Here is a 22,259-nt window from a genome sequence, read left to right as displayed (position 1 = left end):
CCGGCCCCAGGGCTGTGTCTGCAGAGCCCGGGGATGACACCCCTGCAGGTGTGAGAGCATGCATGTCCGTCCCACTTGTACACGTGGGCAGAGCACATCTATCATGAAGATGTGGAGGGCAGGCCTGCTGCCTTTGTTCCAGCAAAAGAGAAAAACCAAACACTCTGTTGAAGGTTTCTATTTATCCCCTGAACACCGAAGCGCTGGCCTCTCACCCCCCACATTCTGTGCTGAGTCTGGGATTTCTGGCAAAGTCTCTGCCTGTCGGAGGTGGAGTGTGTCTGCTTTCTTATGGTGATGTGACCCACGGAGGCAAGGGCGGGGCTCCAGACGGCTTCAGGGCTTAGGGCGCAAGGGGGTCCTTGTCTGACCCCCACATCCCTGCCACAGGGTGACTGTGTACCTCAGCCCCCACACCCTTGCCCCAGGAAGGCATTTAGGGCCAGCCCCGGCTTCCTCCTGGCTGAGTCTGAACCACCTGAGGCCCAAGGGCTGCAGAGAACATGTGCCTCCAGGGGGTTGGGCCCACACCGCCTTCCTGGGGATGGGGGTGTTGCTTTGAGGAGCCACCGAGGCGAGGGGGTTCTCTGTGCAGTGCGCATGGTGACCACGCCTGAAACACGGTTCCCCTCTCTCTGGGGGCGGCACCCCTCCGACCCCCTGCAGCCTGGAGTGGAGGTTCCATTAACCCCCGGGGGCTTGACAACAGTGCCTCCCACATAGCCTGCAGCCCGGTGTCTGCCCAGGGCCCAGCGCCTCTGAGCCCCCTGTCCCTGGCCTCCGCGGCCACCCTGCCCACCTTCCTGGACCGGCTTTCCGGAGCCGCCTGTCAGGCACGCCTGCTCCTTCTCTGGGGCTTGCCAGGTCTGGGGTCTGTGGCCCCACCATCACACAGGGTGACAACCTGTCTTCCTGGCTCTGGCGTCTCAGCAGATGTGGGCGCCCCTCCCACCCGCCTCCTTCCCGCTCCTGCTCCTCCCCCGTGCGTCTGTGGAGGAAGATGCACAGTGAGGGTCCCTGAGCCCCCACCCGGGGCCCTCCCACGCCCTGTTCCAGCACCAGGTGTCCTCCTCCTGTGTCGTCCCAGGGTGGAGAGCCCGGCACCGGGACACGGTGCCCGCTGGGACCCACGGGCCTGAGAGCGGAGTCTCAGCCGGACGGCACCCTGCACCTCCCCGGGGTCACCCCAAGGTCCCTGTGCCCCCCATCCTGCGCTCTGAGAGTCAGCTGAGACTCTGGAGGACTGACCACAGGCTCCTCCTCCTAAGGATGCTCACTGGGCTCGCGCCTGGAAGGGCTCATCCACCTGGCATTTGGCGGGCACGCAGAGTCTGTTAGGTGCTGGTTCTTAAAGGCCGCCTCAGGGTGGGCCAGGCCTGCCGCGGGCATCTCCCTGCCCTCACCCCGCCCGCGGCCCTGCAGGGCCCCCCAACCCAGAATCGAGGCCCTGTTTCCCTCTTGAGGCCCCTCCTCTCGGTCTCTGCATTTTCCTTTGGCGCACCTCCCCAGGAGCTGCCCTGCAGGGGAGACAAGCTGCCTCTCCAAGGCTCCTGGGGCGGGAGCGAGACAGCCCCGACGCCGTGTGGCCGCGGCCGCGAGGAGGAGCCGTCTTACCTGGTACATGTTGCACAGCCCGGGCGGGCTGCGGGCATGGGGGCCCAGGGGGCTCTTGCTCTGCTTGAGCCACGGGACCTGCCAGAGGGACAGAGTGGCGCCTGAGTCCGCGCGGGCACCCGGGCTGGCCCCACGTCCTCCGGCGGACCCCGGGTGGGGAGGAGGGCTGGCGGGGTGAGGATGGGAGGATGTGGCCTGGCAAGAGGGTGGGCAGTGGACCAGCTGGGGCCTGGGTGTCAGGGGACACACGGAGCGAGAAGACAGAAGGGGGCAGCCCCCGAGAGGACCACAGAGAGATGGGACGAGAGGGAGGCTCGGGGGAGCGTCCTGCCCTAGCACCTGCGCCGGGGCCGTAGCTGGCTTTGTGGCCACCTTCTCTTAAACACGCCGCCGGCACCAGACATGTGGGTCCAAGACAGCTCCACGTGAAGAGCTGAAAGGGCCTTTCCAAGTCTGTAGTGGAGTGGATTTGACACGCCGAGGCAGTTTATTTTATTATTCTTTTCCTTTCAGAGTTGAGTGTGTTAGCTTCTGCACGGGACAGACACGTCTTTCCCACTCTGTGGGGGTCACCGTGACATCTGTTATGCTGGACTCTCTCGGTTTGCCCTGGAGTAAACGGAGGTCATTGTAAGGGCAACGGAGTGTCCCTCCGGCAGACCACTTGCATATTCTTCTCTGCTGTTGGTGACATTTAGGAGTCTAATATTAATAGGGACTTAATAGTCCTTCGTGAGTTATGAATGAATGTAAACTTCATTATAAATCTTCCTCAATAGTATTTGCTCTGAGTGCATTTTTCCTGTTCTATTACCTATGAGACAGTTGCCAAATCGAGCAACTTTGAGGGATGTGGTAGAGAATGTTATTACAGGACTAAGGACAGGGGCCTGCAGGAAGGGCCTCTGATGGCGATGACAAATGGTGAGAGAGAGAAACAGAGACAGCGGACGCCTTACAGAGGTCAAGAGATGAAGGCAGTGTAGTAGATGTCAAGAGAGGTCTTAAACTGACGACAGATGAAATGGATTTTTAAAATGACGTGAATAGCTGGTTATGCATGGAAATAGGCAGTAGTTGTGATATGGGGAAGCATTATGGTGTTCCAGAAATATTATTGCAAAGTGAACAGAATTCCCGGAGGCAAGTCTGTGGTGAGCCTGTGCTTGGCTGGGTAGCTCATGTTCAGTTTTCTGCACACGTGAGAGGCATGCTCTGTGCCAGCAAGACGCACTGGGCGTTGGGTACTTAAACGAGTAAGACACGGAGTATTTATTTAGCAGCATGTCTCGGTGGACAAGCTTGAGGATTCTCTGCCTCTAAGAGGCCTGGCTGCTCCCACCGAGGGTGAAAACCCTCAAAAACGGCCTGTGGGCCAGTCCACGCTGGCACCTGGTCCACAGACAAAGAAAACTTTCTGGTCCTCTATTTCACACTGCGTCCCTTCTCCATGACGATGTCGTCTCTGCAGCACTTTCAGGCAGCTCTGGGGGCTGGCGGTAAGCGCCCACCACTGCCATCCCTGGCCTCCTGAGTGTTGGTCACAGAGCCTGGGACGCTGGCCCGAGGCGCTGAGATGGGGCGGCCCCCTGGGCGACCCCCCAGTGACCGGCCCCTCCCGCAGCAGCAGGAGGGACGATGTAGTTGAGGCGGGTTCTCTGCCTCCCGTCCAGATACGCTCAGGGTCAAGGGGAGGTTATCTCTGGCAGAAGAAGTGGGGGAGCCAGCCCAGGTGGGAGGAGAAGAGGCAGGAAGGCGTCACGTGTCACCCCTGCCCGCCTTTTACTGCTTCCAATGAAGCAGGATGATTTCTGGGCACATAAGAGTGTTGTGATGTCTGTGACGGAAAAACTCGAAGATAACCTATTAACCAGAGTGTGACAAGAGGCTTCTCCAGTTCTGGGATGCTGACTCCGCACCTTAGTGATTTGCACGAGAGACTGAGGGTGTGTTTTTTTCCCTCATGATGAGATAGTCTCTCAGATATCAAGCGGAGCTCTCTGTCAACCAGTAAGAATCGGCCATTCCTTTTGCCAAAAGGAAAGTCAATGATGATGGAAATCAACACCAGAAAGTGGAAGCGAGTTTAACAGGAGATGAATTAAGAAGAGGGTCTGGTGGCAGGGTATGGGTACAGATGAATGGAAGATAAATCAAAATTAATTCCATATCTTTATGCTTATTTCTGGGGCTTTCCTGTGGCTCATTCAGCAAAGAATCTGCCTGCAATGCAGGAGACTCAGGTTTGATCCCTGGGTCAGGAGGATCCCCTGGAGGAGGAAATGGCAACCCACTCCAGTATTCGTGCCTGGAGAATTCTACAGACAGAGGAGCCTGGCGGGCTACAGTCCATGGGGTCGTAAAACGAGTCGGACATGACTAAAGCGCCCTAGCACAGCACACGTGTTTATTTCCGGCTTACCAAGGCTCCCAGCTTGCACTCCACCTCGCATAGTCACTGTCTGCCTCACACTCCAACCTCAGATTCTCCAGTGTTGATCTGACCGCCTGGTCTGCACCCTCCGGGGAGTCCAGCTGGGGGCAGTCTTTCTGTGCTCAATCACTCAATAAGTGCTGTTGTGGGTTCCGTGTCCCAGACACACAGGAGGGTAGAGACACTCCCCCGAAGTGTGCAGGACGGCATTTTCAAGAAATACTAACAATCAGGCAGAGTGAGAACTGTCCTCACAGAAGGATCAGAGAACAGAAAGCTCTGTGTGTAAAGCTGATGCTTGAAAGCGGAGCACAGAGCGGGTGCGCAGGCGCCAGACTCACCTGTTGTTCAGCTGCTGTCAGGAAGCCAGTCACACATGTGTTTAGTAAGGGAGGGACGTCAAAAAAGACAACTTAAAAAACTCACGTGCAATGAATTAGTGTGTTAAAATGTTTAATAAATGCATTAAAAAGGGAGAGATATATAAAAAGTAAAAGGTCATCACAAAATCAAATTGGAATACAGACAGCAGAAGGCAATCAGCATTAAATACATCAACACAATTTACAAACGTTTCGCTCGGAGGACCAGAACATCGCCGCCCACACAGGGGCGTCACGTTCTGACCGACCTCTCGCCCGGAGCGCTGAGGGTGTGGAGGCCGCAGGAGGACACGGCGAAGTACTGGGAGCCAATCAATAGCTGATCCATAATCGATCAGAAGAATGACATTAATACTTCAGAAGGGATTCCTGTAGTAAATCTCAGCAAGTGTTTCTTTGGGTGTGGAAACAAGTACACCCAGCATAAAGAGATTTTTCTCTAGAAAGGTCTCTGGCCAAATCTCTTGGCAAACCATGTGCTGCGTGGCTGGGTGGGTGACACTGAGATTCCTGGGTTGTGTGTTGTGAGCGGACTCACTCCCAGCAGAGGTGAGTGAGTGCAGCTCTACCGGCCCCAAGCCCGGGGCCAGACTCCATGGAGGGGGCACCTTACCCAGACCCTTCCTGCCGTGTCCTTCACATCACCCTCCAATGTCACCCTCCCCGGGGGTTACAGAACACATCTCCAGCATTAGGGTACCCTGTTAACAATGAGGAGTTAGCAGTTACTGTACAACTAGAATGTGAGTGAAGTTAAAATGCAGTGGGGAAAAGGCAGGGAACAGAACACTATGACTAATTTCCAAGACTGCTTGTCCCCAGGGCGCTAATCGGCAGCAAAGGTTCTCACCCCCCACAGTCAAGACCAGGGGCGGGTAGGGGAGGCTGGACACGGACGGCCATGGGCGCTGAGACCAGCGGTCCACAGACGCGGCTCTGACCACAAAGTCAGCAGGCATAACAGGAAACAGGCATAATGGCCAGGACCTAAGCCTGCAGGAGGGCGGGCTCTCGTGGAGGAAGGCGACACAGGCCTTCTCCTCGAGTCCCTCTAGGGGGCTGCCCAGGTCACTGTGGCCACCTTGGTTACTCTCCAAGCTAAGGGGTCAAGATTCTGGGGTGAAGCCTGAGGATACAGTGCTGGCCCTCACAGGGCCCCACTGTCCAGGGACTTGGAAACCTGCTCCTTAAACGCAACAACTCCGTCTTTCTTTCCTCCCAAAACAAAGGCGAGTGGTCTCCATGAATGCACTTTTCATTTAAGGCTCTCAAAAGAATATGCCTCCTCAAGGAATTTGTGTGTGCTTTCCCTGAATGCCAACTCCTGGCCGCACAAAGGGTGGGTGTGTTGGTGCACTCCCAGGACTGGGGGCGCTGCTCACCCCGGGGCCCCCAACGTGTCCTCGGAGGAGGGGGGCAGGTGACAAACAGCCCCTTTTCCAGGAGCCAAGGGCTCCATTCAGCTTCACATGCTTCAGTCCAAAAGACCTTTCTAGCATCTAATAAGATGAGGGCTCTCCTGGTTTATCAACAGAGCAAAGCAAAAATAAAATCAGAACCAAGAAACAAACCCACACCAATAAAAAACTGCAGACTTCTAGCCATTGCAAGTGTGTCATTGGGTATAGAGTGTATTATGCTCATACCTCCAGTGTTTAAAAGTGAACAAAACATCCACAGGAAAACAGGTGAGCTGAAAAGTATTTCCAGGAAGCCCCACTGCATATTTTCAGCAAAGACAGGAATGTACCCTGGCCAGTGTTTGTAATAAGCAATCACAGATATGATTTCACATTAAAATTCTAATGGATTTCATTGGCATCAAAGGGCAAAGCTGTTCATTTAAAAATCTTCTTTATTCAAGACCCAGGCGTGAACAGAATTGATACTTTTAAAAGTACTAAATCAACTATTTCAACATTGTTTTTATTTTTTAAATCCTGTGAAAATGTTTTAATCTAGATTCTTGATAATCTAGCAAGGCTAGTTTGCAACATGGATGTCTACTTCTGAGGCATCTTTTCTTTGAAAATGTTGAGGAATATGAGACTTTATGCAATCAATGTTGAACTTTTACACAAAGGCAGAAAAACCTGTATGTATAATACAGTCATTTTGAGATAAGGTCACAACAACTGACATAAATGCTTTCACAGTCTGATTTTAGCTTAACCTGTCACCACTGAAACGAAGCTTGTTTTATAACAGATGCTCTCCAGCTGTTTAGTCTCCGCACCTGTATTTTTGCTTTGGGTTAAGCAGCATATTTAAGGTTTCGAAACTGGTGACACTACAGGCATGTGAGGTGCTTTGCAAGACTGGGTTAGGCAGCCAGGGTCCGGTGTGGCTTGATAGCATCTCGGATTGAAACTAGCATTAGAAATGGGTCAGCTGACCCACTTTTAAGGGGTGGGGTACGACTGCCCCAAAGTACAGGACGCAGAAGGAAACCGTCAGGAAACAAACTCTAGAAGCCCGGAAGGTACACTTGAGTTATTCACTAGAAGGCCACACGACAGACCTCAGCTCCAAGCAGGTGCCCGAAAACCTCAGCGCACCTTGACACCACACAGGCGCAGCTGACATCTGTTTTATCTTTAACAACATCAGGATCGTCAGTCATTTTAAGAACTGTAGCTAGAGACTAAAGCAAATCTGAGAAATTCCCGTGCTCCCAGGGCCCCAGCACTGAGGATGAGACCAGGACATCAAGGGCCTCTGCCCACACTCGGCTCAGAAGCCTCGTGCCTCCCTGGGCCTTTCAGGATAAGCACAGGACACAGCCAGAAGCAAAGGGCATCTTAGGAGTTTTGTGAGCACCCCCAATAAACCAGGGGCTTTTATGGAAAGCCTCACTCTTTCCAAAATCCCCCAGCTGTCCAACGCTCTAAAAATCAGGTGCCACGCAGGCTGTGTATTTGCTATCTGATTGTCACTTGGGGATTAGCTTTTCAATGAAACGTCAACCATGAAAGATCTATTCACCATCAAGTCCAGTAGCCACTGCTGCAACCTGGACCACAATAGGAGCAGTTTTCTCTTGTGATACATTTTTCTCTACAGAACATTTAAATAATTAAAGCGCAAATTCTATATTCAAACGAACAGATTAACAAAATCATACAGTTCTGACTCACAGACACACTTCATTTATTCCCCTCTGCGACTCAGACAAAAGACAACGTCTGCTCAAGGCGAATTTAAATTTGTCCCAAAGTCCTCAATCGCAGTATTGTTACAAGGCAACTCGAGGCTAGCGGCACTGAGTCCAAGAACAAATGGGCTTAGCCCAGTGTTGACCCCGGAGCGCGGGAGCAGAAGCGGAACCAGCACTCAAGCCCCCAAGCACGAGACACAGGAGGCCCCAGCACAGGGCTCCCTTTCTGCGGCGCCCACACCCACGCCACCCGAGATGCGAACTCAGAATGTTCTCCACCCTGAACCGCGTTCCGACTGCATCCCTGGTCAGCGGGGGGAGGAGGGTGGGAACTTCAAAAGCCGAGACCCAGGGGCTCCTAAGCATCTCCAGCAAGACGCTGCGCCTCCTCTCGGGGCTGAGTCCACCCGCGGGTCCCCTTCCCGCCCCACTCACTCCCCCGGGGACGCCCGTGTCGTGCGCCTCTACTCCTCGGAGCTCACCTTGCCTGAGCCCCGCTTGGGCGCACCCCTGTCCGAGCCAAAGAAGCGGCCGAGGGAGTCGAGGATGCCCGTGTCTCTGTGTCTGGGGAGGAAGCCGTGCCTGGCGTGGTCCATGGTGCTCGCCGAGGCCAGGTACTTGGATCTCTGGGAGGGTCTCTTCTGGGCCGCCATTGCGTCCACCGCCCCGGGAGCGGCCGCACTGTCTTCCTGGATGGTCTGGAGCTCGTCTGATTCCGAGGGCCGGTCTTTGAAGGTGTTGTCCTCCCGGCCCGGGGCATCTCGGGAAAAGAGGCGGACCAGGTGGGGGCGGCCCCCCGGGTCAGCTGGGCTGGCCTCGGGCCAGGCATTCTTCGGGTCCGCTGTGCGCTTGGAGTCTGTCACCGCCGTGTCCTGCGAGGGGGCCCCATTGTTCGGGACCACATCTGCCGCTCCTGCAAACAACAGCGAGATGTGAACGGGGCTGTGCAGAGCGGGCCACGGACAATGCCGCTTTCTTCCCGGTTGGCGAACTGGCCGTCTCCTACAGAATCCACGGAGGGTGTGGGCGCCATGCAGCCCTGTGTGGCCCCTGACTGCCCTGGGGAGGACCCGCCCGGCCCGAGCCTCTCTCTTGGTGGCGGCTCTGTATCTCAGGGGCCCTGGGGATCGTCTCAGGGGCTCCGGACTGGGCACCAGGCCTCCCAGAGCAAACACAGCCATGCACAACATCGCCCCTGGGTGCTGCCACTCCTTCCCTGGGAGGCTCCAGGGTTCTGGGCACCTTGATGGCACATTTATCACCTAAAAGGCCACTGGTGCCCAAGCCAAGCGTGTCGGAAGCATGTATTTGACAAAAGGTATTTTTAGTGTTCTCAGTAAAAATGGAACCTCCCACGTCTTTTGCAATTCATGCCTTAAAGAAACGGGGTGTTTAGAATTCTTTACTTCCCAGAGTCCACAAGAGGCCTCTTGCAGGACAGAACTGCTTATTCAGGACATTTTGGTTGGGCTTCTCCTCTGCAAGCAGTGACAATCAGAAAACTTGAGTGGGAAGGGGGTGTCTCATGTTGCACACCACTCTCCCTTAGCTTTTCACAAAAATACACAGCATTTCTCTTAAGAATGGCAGGACCTCATCTTGCCCTCAATTACAAAGATGGGTATAATTGAGCATTCCTCTCCAAAGTTTATTACGCATCGACAAAAATTGTGGGTATACTCACACTTTCCTGTAACAGCATCCATCCATCTAACTGCCCAGCAATCTATTCACTGACATTTACCAACAGCATCCACCCACCCACTCATCCACTTATCCATCCATCCATCCACTTATCTACCCACCCATCCACTTATCTACACATCCATCCACTTATCTACACATCCATCCATCTACCCACCCATCCACTTATCTACACATCCATCCATCCACCCAGCCTTACCGAGTACCTGGCAAACGTAATGTCCTGCATTAGTTCAACAAAAATGTGGTCCTTGTCTCATGAACAGAGATGAAAACGAGCAATATGAGTTGAATGGTGTCCTCTAGATGGTGTGTCCACATCCTAACCCCCAGCACCCATGCATGTGAACTTCTCTGGACCTCTGGTCTTGGCAGATGTCATCAGGTCAAGACGGGGTCACACTAGTGTAGGGTGGGCCCTGACCCAGTGACTGGTGTCCCTGTGAGCAGAGGGCATCTGGATGCAGACACACAGAGGAGAGGCCATGTGGTGTGGAAGCAGACCGTGGCCTGGTGTGTCCACAACTCAGGGTCTCCAGGACGCAGGGATGTGGGAGGCTCAGGGCAGCCCCTCCCCAGAGATACCAGGGAGAGCGCCGCCCCGCCCACACCTGGTGCAGGTTTCTGGCCTCCAGAGCCGGGAGAGGAGAGTTCCCCGCTGTTTCAAGTCCTGTTTGCGGTCATTTGCTGTGGCTGCCATAGGACACAGACTGTGTGAAGTCACGTCGAGTGACGACACGAAAGGAAGCGGGACACGGGCGTCAGGACAACCTACTGAGGGGACAGTGTGAGAGTGTGGGCCGCTCGGGGACAGGGGGGTGGGGGCAACATGCTTCTGCAGGGAAGGATGCCTGGGAGACAGTCCTAGGGAAGGAGCTTGGTGTGTTTACTTGGGAGCAGGGAGGCTTGGAGCCCCAGGGGGCAGGTGTGAGGCCTGAGGGAGACGGGGAGCCAGTGAGGGCGGGAAGGGGTGATGGCGGGGCAGGATGCGGTGGGGGGGTGGGGAGGGGGCCGGCGGGGGAGGTAAAGGGGGATGGTGGGGGGAGGGGCTGAAGGGAGGATGCACTTCAAGAGAGAGGCCGGCCAGCCTGTGCAGGCTTCAGGGGTTGAGGTGAAGGGATTTTTTTTTTTTTTTTTTCTTTTTTTCCAGAAAGTGCCCAGAGACAGTCAAGGAACAGGGTGTGGGCAGGACCAGACCTCAAGGGAGAAGAAGACTCAGCCTGAGCACAGGTGCGGGTGAACACAGGTAGGAGGGGCTAAGTCAAGGCAGGGCCAAGGTCGTGTCCGGGGGTGTCAGGAAGGGTCGGCCAGTCTGGGTGATGGGCTTATGGAGGGCCTCTCCTTTCATCACACGTGTTCAGGGGAGGCTTTACATCTACAGCACCTACTTCCACAATATAAATTACAAAAACTGAAGGGTGCACACTCCTTTAACAAAATCAGAGAGCTCAAGAGACTGTCCCTGGGTGACATTCATTGTGCAGTCAATATATTGACCTATGCTCCCAAAGCGGAGTACAGACATCATAAATGTCTGTTGGACACCAACTACCAGGCAAACAGCCAGGCCGCGGGGTCCTGGGGTCTCTCTCCTGCTCCTAAGAGGGTGCACGCAGGTGTCAACTGTGCCTTATGCCAGCCACGCTATAAGCCTTACAAACCCATCACTTAGAGTGTGGCACATCGTTTCTGACACTGATTAAATGAACCACACGAAACCACTCATATTTATCACATATCAGGCCCTCACCACCTCGCACCGTCCTGAGACAGCACCCTGAAGAATGCTGTGGCCGGCACCAGGCTGTAGATTTTTACAGGGACGCAGAGCTAATTTATAGGTTGCAACAGAAAGGGTCTGCTTTTCTCGCTGTGCTTTAGATTCTGTGGCTAATATAAATTAATGCAAATGTGAATGGGAAACAATCGCTATATTGTACGTGGTTAAATGCATTAACGAAACACAAGCGCATCTGAATACTAATATTTTTACAACAGTCAGCCTTTGTGTCCCTGAATATGGTTATTTGTGAGGCACAGAGAAGGGCGTTTGTGTCCTGGAAGTTGCTTCTCCCGGGATGCAAGGAGCCCAAGGAGAAGCTAAAATCTGTGGATCTGCAGCATTTTCGGTAAGGACAAGTGCAGTGTTAATTTGTCAATTCATAACAGCTTTCATCAAAGAGGCAGAGTTCTTATTTAGATGGTAATTCTGGAGCAGAACTCTGGTGCACAACGTGAGTGGCTCAGATCTGGCAGGACCCCAACAGACATTTATAATCCTCTCTCAGTTACTGTTTAGATTCTACAGGAAATTGGAAGAAAATGTCTTAAAAAAGTCACACCTCCGTCTAATGGGTAAACCCACCCCAGGAAACTTAGGGAAGTGTACTTTTGAGGGTGGCGGTGTTAAAATCACAAGTGTCTCTGAGAAGCTGAGGACCTAGTAAGTTGGAAGGTGGTTTCTGGGGCACAGAGACCCCCTGCCCTGCAGACCAGGATGGTGACATCGGGGCAGTGATGACTGTTTGGAGCAACTCACCAGTGTCACACGCCCCGGGGAGGCTCCAGCCCAGGGTCTCGCTGTGACCACCTGGCCTGTGGGTCCTTGGCATCCTGCCCCTCCCCTCCCCCACCCCCCGCCACCAGCAGGCCGGGGTCGGAGTCTGCAGTTTCTCCCGGGTTACTCCAGACGCCCCTGACCACATCACCTCTTCCTTTACTTACCCCTGAGCTGAGTTTGCTCACGGCCCTGCTGGGCCCTGCAGCTCATGGAACGGGAGCTCCTGGGCGCTCAGCTCTGGCGTGACCGTGACCTTGACCGTGACCTTGATGGTTCCCAGGACCGACCCTGCCTCGGCCCTCGGGAGCATCCTCCCCTGCCCTCCAGGATGGGCTGCTCCGGCCTCTTAGTTCTCCCCCAGGCCCTGCGGTGTGCCCGGCTCCGTGTGCTTGGCCTCCGCCCCCTGTACCCCCTGACCTTGACACCTACCCCCCAGCCCCCACCCACTGGGAGGTCTGCTCCAGGCAGTTGGACCGAGCTTCTCTCGATGCAGCTTCTACGTGGTCAGCCTCACAGAGGGACTGCCTCAGGTCCACCTAAATTGTTCCCAGCTGGCAGTGCCGTCCCTAAAGGCGGGGACCCTGCCAGACTTGTCCCCTCAGGTCACTGGGGTGGCACGAGGTACTGAACCTGGAAGTGCTGTCTCCCAGGCCAGACTCCACCAGCAAGCAACAGAACCCAGACTCTGCTCTCTCTTCTCGGCTGGAAGGACTTAGTTCCCAGCTGTTCCACCATTTTTAACAGAGAATTTCCTTCCATCCCAAAAGGCTGGATGCCAGGGTCTAGAGAGCTCTGGCTTAGAAATGAATTCACCTGCACAACTGAATTCTTTCTGGCAATTTGTGGAGGTTCAGAGAAACCCCTCAGCACGGCTCCGAGGTTCCAGATAAAGCCCTTAGCATCCCTGCCTTGCCTTTCTCCAAGTGCAAAGCCGAGCGCAGGTGCTGGGTGAGTCACTCACATGGAACGTGGCTGTCAAGCAGGGCTCATCCCCCAGGTCGTTTCATCCACCTGTGCTCTGCACTGTCTGCAGCAAACCAGACCATGTGGACGGCACAGGAAGCACAGGCTGCCCCGTGTGCAGGGGCCGGTGCAGGAAGCACAGGCTGCCCCGTGTGCAGGGGATGGTGCAGGAAGCACAGGCTGCCCCGTGTGCAGGGGACGGCGCAGGAAGCACAGGCTGCCCCGTGTGCACGGGCCGGCGCAGGAAGCACAGGCTGCCCCGTGTGCAGGGGATGGTGCAGAAAGCACAGGCTGCCCCGTGTACAGGGTCAGGACCTGCAATGTCGCCAGGAGGGTCTCCAGAGGCTGACCTTGACCCCCTGCCCACCAGATGAGGGCCCCAAGCCTCCGGCGGTGTCTGTGGTCATGAATAGGGAGGTGGGGCCGCACGCTTGTCTCTGGCACCTAGAGACTCCTGTAGTGGCACACGTGGGACTGGGCATGCTGGGGGTCTGCCTGGGCCACCCCTTCCATAGATGCAGCGCCTGGTGATGGTCCAGGAGGGAAAGGTGAGCTCTCGCTGGAAGTTTTATAAGTGTGACCAGCAGCCATACGGAGCAGGTCATTTACAAGTCCACTTGCTCAGGTGAGCAAACCGAGGCAGAGCAAGTGAAGCAGGGCTCCACGTAGGAGGTGATGCTTACTCTGAGGCCCCAGCTGCAGGCCACCCCCAGTTCTGGGTACTCCACGCGGGCCCCCACTGCCTTTACCTGACCCTAGGTTTTGCCTCTCAGGGTGACATTAACTGCAGATGACCGATGGCTGAGACATTTGTGTGTAACAGAGGCACTGACTGGGAGAGATGGGAGGGCTTCCCAGAGCCCAGCCAGGGCCTCCTCTGCGAGCAACAGGGCCCTGGGTCCCCCAGAGCTCTGCAGGGTGGGAGCGGCTGCCTTGCCTCCCCCTACACCCCGTCCTGCCCACCCCACAGGCACGCATAACCATCTGCTCACAATTTACTACACCAGCTGTCCTTGGCAGAATGTGCTAATGCCTGTTGAACATTCAGAAAGGCTGAGTTGAGGGATCCTGAAAATCACATTGCAGCTCTGGCTGCGGACACGTCACCCTGCGACCACGCGGAAGCTCTGAGCCCTGCTTGTTTATAAACTGCTACTTATACCCATTGTCTCACTGTAACCAGAAAACGACAAACATCACACATTCATACATGATGGTCTCAAACAAACCGTGATGATTCAGTGAGTGCTGTTCTGTATTTAAATGACTGTTTTTACCTAGATTGTATACCTTATGCTGTTTTCTACCACATTCTTGGAAATTATACTCCATCACCGACTTGCATCAAAACCATATATGTGAGAGTGTGTGTGTGAACATACAAGAAGCAATACAGATGCCAAGCCACACCCCAGACCCAGAGGCAGAATGCGCAGCTGCTGCTGCTGCTGCTAAGTCGCTTCAGTCGTGTCCGACTCTGTGCGACCCCCCAGACGGCAGCCCACCAGGCTCCCCCGTCCCTGGGATTCTCCAGGCAAGAATACTGGAGTGGGTTGCCATTTCCCTCACCAATGCATGAAAGTGAAAAGTCAAAGTGAAGTTGCTCAGTCGTGTCTGACTCTTAGTGACCTCATGGACTGCAGCCTACGAGGCTCCTCCGTCCGTGGGATTTTCCAGGCAAGAGTACTGGAGTGGGGTGCCACTGCCTTCTCCAGAATGCACAGGGTGGCCCCCAATTCTGCTCTTTTTTTGACTGGCTGGGGAGGAGTGGCCAGTGAGCTATTCCTTCTCCAAATAACCAGGCTGACCCTTTAACCTGCACTACACACATCCAGTGACATCGCTGTTCACCCGCGCCCCCGTGCCCAGTCACTGCCAGGGAAGGGCAGCGTAGGACATGCTGCCGACCTTGAGACCCAGCGCCCTTGACGCGCCGTTGTTTCCCACCCTCTGGGCTCTTAGGGAAGGCTGCACCTTCCTCCTCTGTGGGGAGAGCGCTGGTCTGGCTGGGACTCACGGCTTTTCCCTGCTTTGGGCCGACGTGGTGGCCGCTCTGTTCCACGCCCCCGGGAGCCGCTTACAGCCTCCTGAGTCCAGGAGAGGCCAGCGTGAGGATGGCTGCAGCTTCACCCCTGAGTTTTCCTGTATCTTCAAATGCCACAGAGGGTGAGATGGTTGGAGGGTATCACCGACCCAATGGACGTGAGTGTGAGGAAGCTTCGGGAGACAGTGACGGATAGGGAACCCTGGAGTGCTGCAGTCCACGGGGTTGCAAGGAGTCGGGCACGACTTAGTGACTGCACAACATCAACAGCTCAGGTTCACACAGTAGAAAGTACATGCTGTTTGTCAGAGCAGGACTGTATCCCTCCTCCCACCAGAATAACACACATATAGAACCCCCCTCTGTGAAGGTGAGTCCATCTATTAAATTTAACAACAAAATGAAAACCTTCTATTGACAAGATATAAGTCATGGTGGGCTTCTTCTCACTATAATTAATTTAACTTTTTAAAATTCCTGTGATTAGATAGCTTGAAACATAAGGCCTAAGGGATCATGCAACTATAATTTCATCAGGGAAGTTTAATAAAATTTCATATTCACAGCTGACCAGATCTTTAATGAAGCTAGAGACAATAAAAATGATCATCACTCAGCTAATTAGAGGTTTTGCCAAGAATACACTTTAAAACTGCATGGTAGAGGCTTAGCCCACCACACATCATCATTGCTGGCTCATTCATGCGCATCACCCTCATTTAAAGGGAGGTTCCCAGGCTTCATGGAGCAGTCAAATAGTAAAAATGAGGAGTGAGGTCTTTAGACTGGCATTTCCAGAAGTCTGGGAAGCTTTCATCTTTGCTAAGACACAAAGATCCGTCTAGTCAAATCTATGGTCTTTCCAGTAGTCATGCATGGCTCTGAGAGTTGGATCATAAAGAAGGCTGAGCATCAAGAAATTGATGCTTTCAAACTGTGCTGCCAGAGAAGACTCTTGAGAGTCCCTTGGACAGCAAGGAGATCCAACCAGTCCATCCTAAAGGAAATCAACTCTGAGTATTCATCGGAAGGACTATTGCTGAAGCTGGAGCTACAATACTTTGGTTACCTGATGCGAAGAACTGAGTCATTGGAAAAGACCCTGATGCTGGGAAAGATCGAAGGTAGGAAGAGAAGGGGACGACAGAGGATGAGATGGTTGGATGGCATCACTGACTCCATGGACGTGAGTTTGAGCAAGCTCCAGGAGATAGACAGAGAAGCCTGGCATGGTGCAGTCCACAGGGTCTCAAAGAGTCAGACGTAACTTAGTGACTGAACAAGACATTAAGAGAAAACAAGAAATTACCATGTACTAGCCTACACAAAAGGAAGAAAGGGAATTTGGGAAAGTACAAGAAAAGAACAAGAAGGCGTCATCTCAGAATAAAAGGGATGCACTCAGGTCACTTTCTGACCCTCCTGCCGAGAGCCTGCGTCTGTCCACACGTCCCTTCACCGAGGGGAGCAGCCTTGCTGCTGGTCTTCTGGGCAGGGCCCGGACACGCCGGGAAGCCCCAGAGTCCCAACAACCCTCCCTCCTGCCGGGCAGGAGGCCCAAGCCCTGAACGCCACTCTGAACCCACAGTCCTCATTTTGCCACTGACCTCCAGCAGCTTCCCAGAGGAGCTTCTGGTACATATAATATACATGTGCTTGCTCCCCATATGACATCCCTCAGAAAATAAAATTTGTTCCTTCATTTTGAGGGCTCAGACTCACTGGTTGTACCTACATTTTTACCTTGGTTTTCAAAATAGTAGCTTTGGGTGGCATATCTAATTAAGTTTATAGCCCAAACTGTAATCTGTAATTTTACTTTCTTATTCTAGGGCTTCCCTGATGGCTCAGATAGTGAAAAAAAAAAGAAAGAAAGAAAGAAAAAGAAGGGAAAAAAAGTCTGCCTGTATTGCAGAAGACCAAGGTTTGATCCCTGAGTCAGGAAGATCCCCTGGAGGAGGGCATGGCAACCCACTCCAGTATTCTTGTCTGGAGAATCCCATGGACAGAGGAGCCTGGCCGGCTACAGTCCATGGGGTCACCTGTTAAATTACAGGAAAAAAAAATCCCCAAACCAAAGTCACAACTGAATTGCCTTGCTCGGCGTGTGCCCCAGCACAGGTCTCTCTGGCTCAGAACCGTGGGTCTCCACCGTCTGCCCTTTCTCCCTGGGGGGTCTGCCTCCCCAGTGGCTCCCTGGTGTCTCTCATGGGGCCTGAATGCAGGCGAGTGCAGACCATGTCTCAGGAGCTGTTGAGGTCCACACAGTTCACATTCGAGCTGCTGGCACCAGGGTTCCCAGGAGCTCAGGCAATGCTTAGGAGGCCCATTGAGGTCACGGGGACCCCGCCCTCCCATCCCCACCCTGCTGTAATGTCCATGGTACCCAAGGCAGAAACCACCTGGAGACGGATCACACAGTGACCCTGCGTGGAACGGGGCCCTCCCCTTCTGGGCCGGGGTGGGCACGGGGCTCTGGGGCACTTTCCTCTAAATGCACGAAGGAGGGCTTCAGAGCGGCTGGAGGCCCCTGGCCTGGCGCGCAGCGGTTTTCTCCTGTACTGATTCGCCACCTGGTCTCCTAGCTCACAGTCGTGTTAGGAAGTGTTCTCCAGAAATAAGTCCACGGGCCCCAGTGAACCACAAGGTGCTGCTGTCATAACTGTTTATACGAATCCTTTGTTTCTCTCTAAGAGGACCAGCGTGGAGCAGATGACAGCAGCCGTCATTGCAGAATCCACAAAAGCGCAGGGAATCTTTAGGGACCTGGTCTTCCACTTGCTGTTTTTACACTCATGCTTTACAACTTACACTTTTCCTCCATATTTCCTCCATTAAATATTCTCTTAAAGATTATTGACACCATTGACACCCCTGTACAATGCAGGTTAGCACAAAGATCGCAGTTCCAGGTCGTCTCACACTGGGACAGTGACCTGCCGAACGTGTGACCCCTAGGCCAGGTCCTTCAGGGTGGGCAACCTGGATCAGAAGGCGGGGGTGGGGCGGGCGGGCCACCTGAGGTCATAGGCTGTTCTTGAGAGCCAAGAAAACCTTAAGGGAGACAGAGACGGTGAGGAACCCAACAAGTTATCCAACACTCCAGCCCATTGCAGAAGATAGTCAGTCAGTCAGTTCAGTTGCTCAGTCGTGTCCGACTCTTTGCGACTCCATGAATCGCTGCACGCCAGGCCTCCCTGTCCATCACCAACTCCCGGAGTTCATTCAGACTCATGTCCATCGAGTTAGTGATGTCATCCAGCCATCTCATCCTCTGTCGTCCCCTTCTCCTCCTGCCCCCAATCCCTCCCAGCATCAGAGTCTTTTCCAATGAGTCAACCCTTCACACGAGGTGGCCAAAGTACTGGAGTTTCAGCTTTAGCATCATTCCTTCCAAAGAAATCCCAGGGCTGATCTCCTTCAGAATGGACTGGTTGGATCTCCTTGCAGTCCAAGGGACTCTCAAGAGTCTTCTCCAACACCACAGTTCAGAAGCATCAATTCTTCGGCACTCAGCTTTCTTCACAGTCCAACTCTCACATCCATACATGACCACTGGAAAAACCATAGCCTTGACTAGATGGACCTTTGTTGGCAAAGTAATGTCTCTGCTTTTGAATATGCTATCTAGGTTGGTCATAACTTTCCTTCCAAGGAGTAAGCGTGTTTTAATTTCATGGCTGCAATCACCATCTGCAGTGATTTTGGAGCCCCCCCAAAATAAAGTCTGACACTGTTTCCCCATCTATTTCCCATGAAGTGATGGGACCAGATGCCATGATCTTCATTTTCTGAATTGTTGAGCTTTAACCCAACTTTTTCACTCTCCTCTTTAACTTTCATCAAGAGGCTCTTTAGTTCTGCTTCACTTTCTGCCATAAGGGTGGTGTCATCTGCATATCTGAGGTTATGGATATTTCTCCCGGCAATCTTGATTCCAGCTTGTGCTTCTTCCAGTCCAGCGTTTCTCATGATGTACTCTGCATAGAAGTTAAGTAAGCAGGGTGACAATATACAGCCTTGACGTACTCCTTTTCCTATTTGGAACCAGTCTGTTGTTCCATGTCCAGTTCTAACTGTTGCTTCCTGACCTGCATATAGGTTTCTCAAGAGGCAGGTCAGGTGGTCTGATATTCGCATCTCTTTCAGAATTTTCCACAGTTTATTGTGATCCACACAGTCAAAGGATTTGGCATAGTCAATAAAGCAGAAATAGATGTTTTTCTGGAACTCTGTTGCTTTTTCGATGACCCAGCAGATGTTGGCAATTTGATTTCTGGTTCCTCTGCCTTTTCTAAAACCAGCTTGAACATCTGGAAGTTCACGGTTCATGTATTGCTGAAGCCTGGCTTGCAGAATTTTGAGCATTACTTTACTAGTGTGTGAGATGAGTGCAATTGTGCAGTAGTTTGAGCATTCTTTGGCATTGCCTATCTTTGGCATTGGAATGAAAACTGTCCTTTTCCAGTCCTGTGGCCACTGCTGAGTTTTCCAAATTTGCTGGCATATTGAGTGCAGCACTTTCACAGCATCATCTTTCAGAATGATGATTTCAACTGGAATTCCATCACCTCCACTAGCTTAGATATTAGATCTAAGCTAGAAGAGATATTAGATCCTCAAAAACCAAGAGAAGGTGATTAGGTTTCCCACAGCCCATAAAAAAGCAAGCAGAAGCTCAGAAATCGAAACTGATGGACAACATGACTTCTTCAAGTGATCTTTATAAATTTTGATTCTCCACTGGCTTCTGTGGTGGGAGGATGGGTTGGACATGCTGTTGCAGGAGTCTCACTGCAGAGCTTTGTGGATAAGCAGTCCCACCTCCCGACCCACCCCTCTCCCGGCTCAGCAGGGACCACTCAGAACCCCAGCCTCCTTCCGCAGGCGTCTGTCCCCCCACAACAGAGTCCAGGGAAGCGACTGTAAGGGAGGCAGACGTGGTTTCATCTGGTGGACCTGGGCCCTGGCCAGATGATGGTTGATGGTGTGAAACTGCTCAAATGTCCAGGTCTCCTTGCTCTGAGTGGGGCTAACATCGGGCCTGCTGATACACGTGATCCAACAGAACATCTCGTCTCATCTCACGGGATCGTCCACACAAGAAAGCATCCTGCCCACCCCGCCTGTGGGTTGCCAGCCCCTCTCCATCCTGGTGGGAGTGGAGGCACCGCCCTGGCCACCAGGCGTGGGGCCTGCTGGGCTTGGGTTAAACACAGATGTCGCCCTTCCTCCCTGAGACGGGCCCCCAGGTGCTGGCCTCACAGAGCAGCCCGTGGGCTCTGCCCGAGAGACTGCCGGGGTGGACTGGAGCTCAGCCCAGGCGCTCAATTCCTGTCCTGCCAGGGGCTTCCTTAAACCGATGGCCACAAACCAGGCTATGAGCACGAGGCCTTGGACAGAACCTCAGGTGAAAATGATGGGGACAAGTGCGTAGTCCAGAGGGATGAAGGGCAGGAGGGAGCCGCTCCTCACAGGCAGCGGCCAAGTGTGGCCGGCTGCCCACGCGAGCAGGAGGGCCCGAGCACCTGCGTGTTTCTGATGGGACCAGGCCATTCCTGCAGTGGGGCTGGCGGGGCCTGAGGAGCCTGGAATTTGCTAGTGTGGGCCAGGGCGAAGAGGACTCTCCTTGTTTGTGGAATACTTCTGTCCCTGGCACTCGGCGCTCGGGGTCACCAGGGAGGGCGGAGGAACAAGAAGGCCCATGGTTACGGCCGTGGCCGTGCAGGGGCAGACTCTGCTTCTATGAGAGGCACGCGGCCGCCCGCAGAGGTTTCTTGACAACTCTGCCACAAACGCATCTTATCAGCCCACCCACGTCACACGAATGCCTCCTTTGTGGACACAGAACATACAGTTTTTATTTACTCTAAATAGCTGGCCCCTGGAACCCTCCCACGGCGGGGATAGGGTCACAGGCGAGAGAGCCCCACGCAGAGCCGGAGAAGAAGGGGGTGGGCAGGCTCCTCCCCAAGCCTCTATCGCATTCCCTGCTCCCCAAACCCAGCTGCTGTCAAGACAGTGAGATTCCGAAGGGCCCGATGTTCACAGGGTTCCATTCCTTGTGCAGCCTCTGGGGGTCTCACGGTGACCCTGCACAGGCGCTAGAGGCTACAGGACCCCTCAGAAGGTGACACCACGGGCACCACTACCCTGTCAGCAGGGAGCAACACTGAACAAATATGTGGTGTCCCCTCATGTCATTGTTCTGACAACATGCAAGGAGCATAAAACAACATGTTGTTAATGCCAGGGCATTTTGTTACTGTTATTATTATTTTTATGTTGCAAAACTAGCTTGGGAATACTTTGTGTAAAAACCCATAGTTTTCCATCCACCCATCCATCCACCTACCCAACCACCCATCCACACATCCAACCATCCATACATCCACTCATCCATCCATCCACACATCCATCCATCTATCCATCCATCCATCCATCCATCCACTCATCCACACATCCATCCATCTATCCATCCATCAATCCATCCATCCACTCATCCACACATCCATCCATCCATCCATCCATCCATCCACTCATCCACACATCCATCCATCTATCCATCTATCTATCCATCCATCCACTCATCCACCCACCCATCCATCTATCCATCTATCTATCCATCCATCCACTCATCCACCCACCCATCCATCCACACATCCATCCATCTATCTATCCATCCATACATCCACACATCCATCCATCCATCTATCCATCAATCCATCCATCCACTCATCCACCCACCCATCCATCCAGACATCCACCCCTCCATCCATCTATCTATCCATCCACTCATCCACCCATCCATCCATCCATCATCCATCCATCCATCCACTCATCATCCATCCATCCATCCACACATCCATCCGTCCGTCCATCCATCCACACATCCACACATCTATCAACCCACCCATCCAATATTCATTTCATGCCTGTGTGGGCAGAATGCTAAGAATGGGTCCCAATCTTCACCCCTTGTATAATCCCTCCTCTCCGAGTGTGTGGAACCCATGAACATGACAAGGTGTATCTATGGCAAAGCAGAGGTTCTCTGGGACTATTTCACTAACCACAGGAGCCTTTGGAAGGCAGAGTCTTCTTCATCTGGGGACAGAGACTGAGGCCAGGGAGAGAGATCCAGGTACAGGAAGGATGGGGAGCATGTTGCTGGCTTTAGAAACGGAAGGACCACCCGCAGGGTCCAGTGACTGGCCTCTAGGAGCCTAGGGGGCCGGCATCGTCCACAGCTCACTCTGCAAAAAACAATCGATAGGTTTGCTCTCGGGCGTTTCAGTAACTGAGAGCACGATGCCGAGGTCTCCTCTTGGGCACAGATCTGTCCCACTGCCCTGTCGGTCCCTGGGAGCCGAGGGAACAATGGTGTCAAACGTCTAGCG

General features: G+C 53.5%; 1 protein-coding gene across 4 annotated transcripts in view; it reads right to left on the bottom strand.

Moving 5' to 3' along the window:
• The window catches only part of MBP (myelin basic protein), a 106,012-nt gene that overhangs the window by 24,162 nt on the left and 59,591 nt on the right, over window positions 1–22,259 (bottom strand). The window contains exons 4-5 of one of the 4 annotated variants that reach the window (XM_086372545.1): window positions 8,071–8,501; window positions 1,615–1,692 (exon numbers count right to left, since the gene is read on the bottom strand). In XM_086372545.1, coding sequence (XP_086228671.1) covers window positions 1,615–1,692; window positions 8,071–8,501 — 509 coding nt within the window. Of the gene's footprint in view, window positions 1–1,614; window positions 1,693–8,070; window positions 8,502–22,259 lie in introns of those variants that run through there. The other 3 variants (XM_086372546.1, XM_086372547.1, XM_086372548.1) reach the window with 3 other exon arrangements.

This window comes from Bos grunniens, chromosome 24, assembly GCF_055505025.1.
Source record: "Bos grunniens cultivar Pamir isolate PY7600 chromosome 24, Bosgru_T2T1.0, whole genome shotgun sequence".
NCBI lineage: Eukaryota > Metazoa > Chordata > Mammalia > Artiodactyla > Bovidae > Bos > Bos grunniens.
Note: the sequence above shows the minus strand (reverse complement) of the source record. Positions and strands in the feature narration are given on the sequence as shown.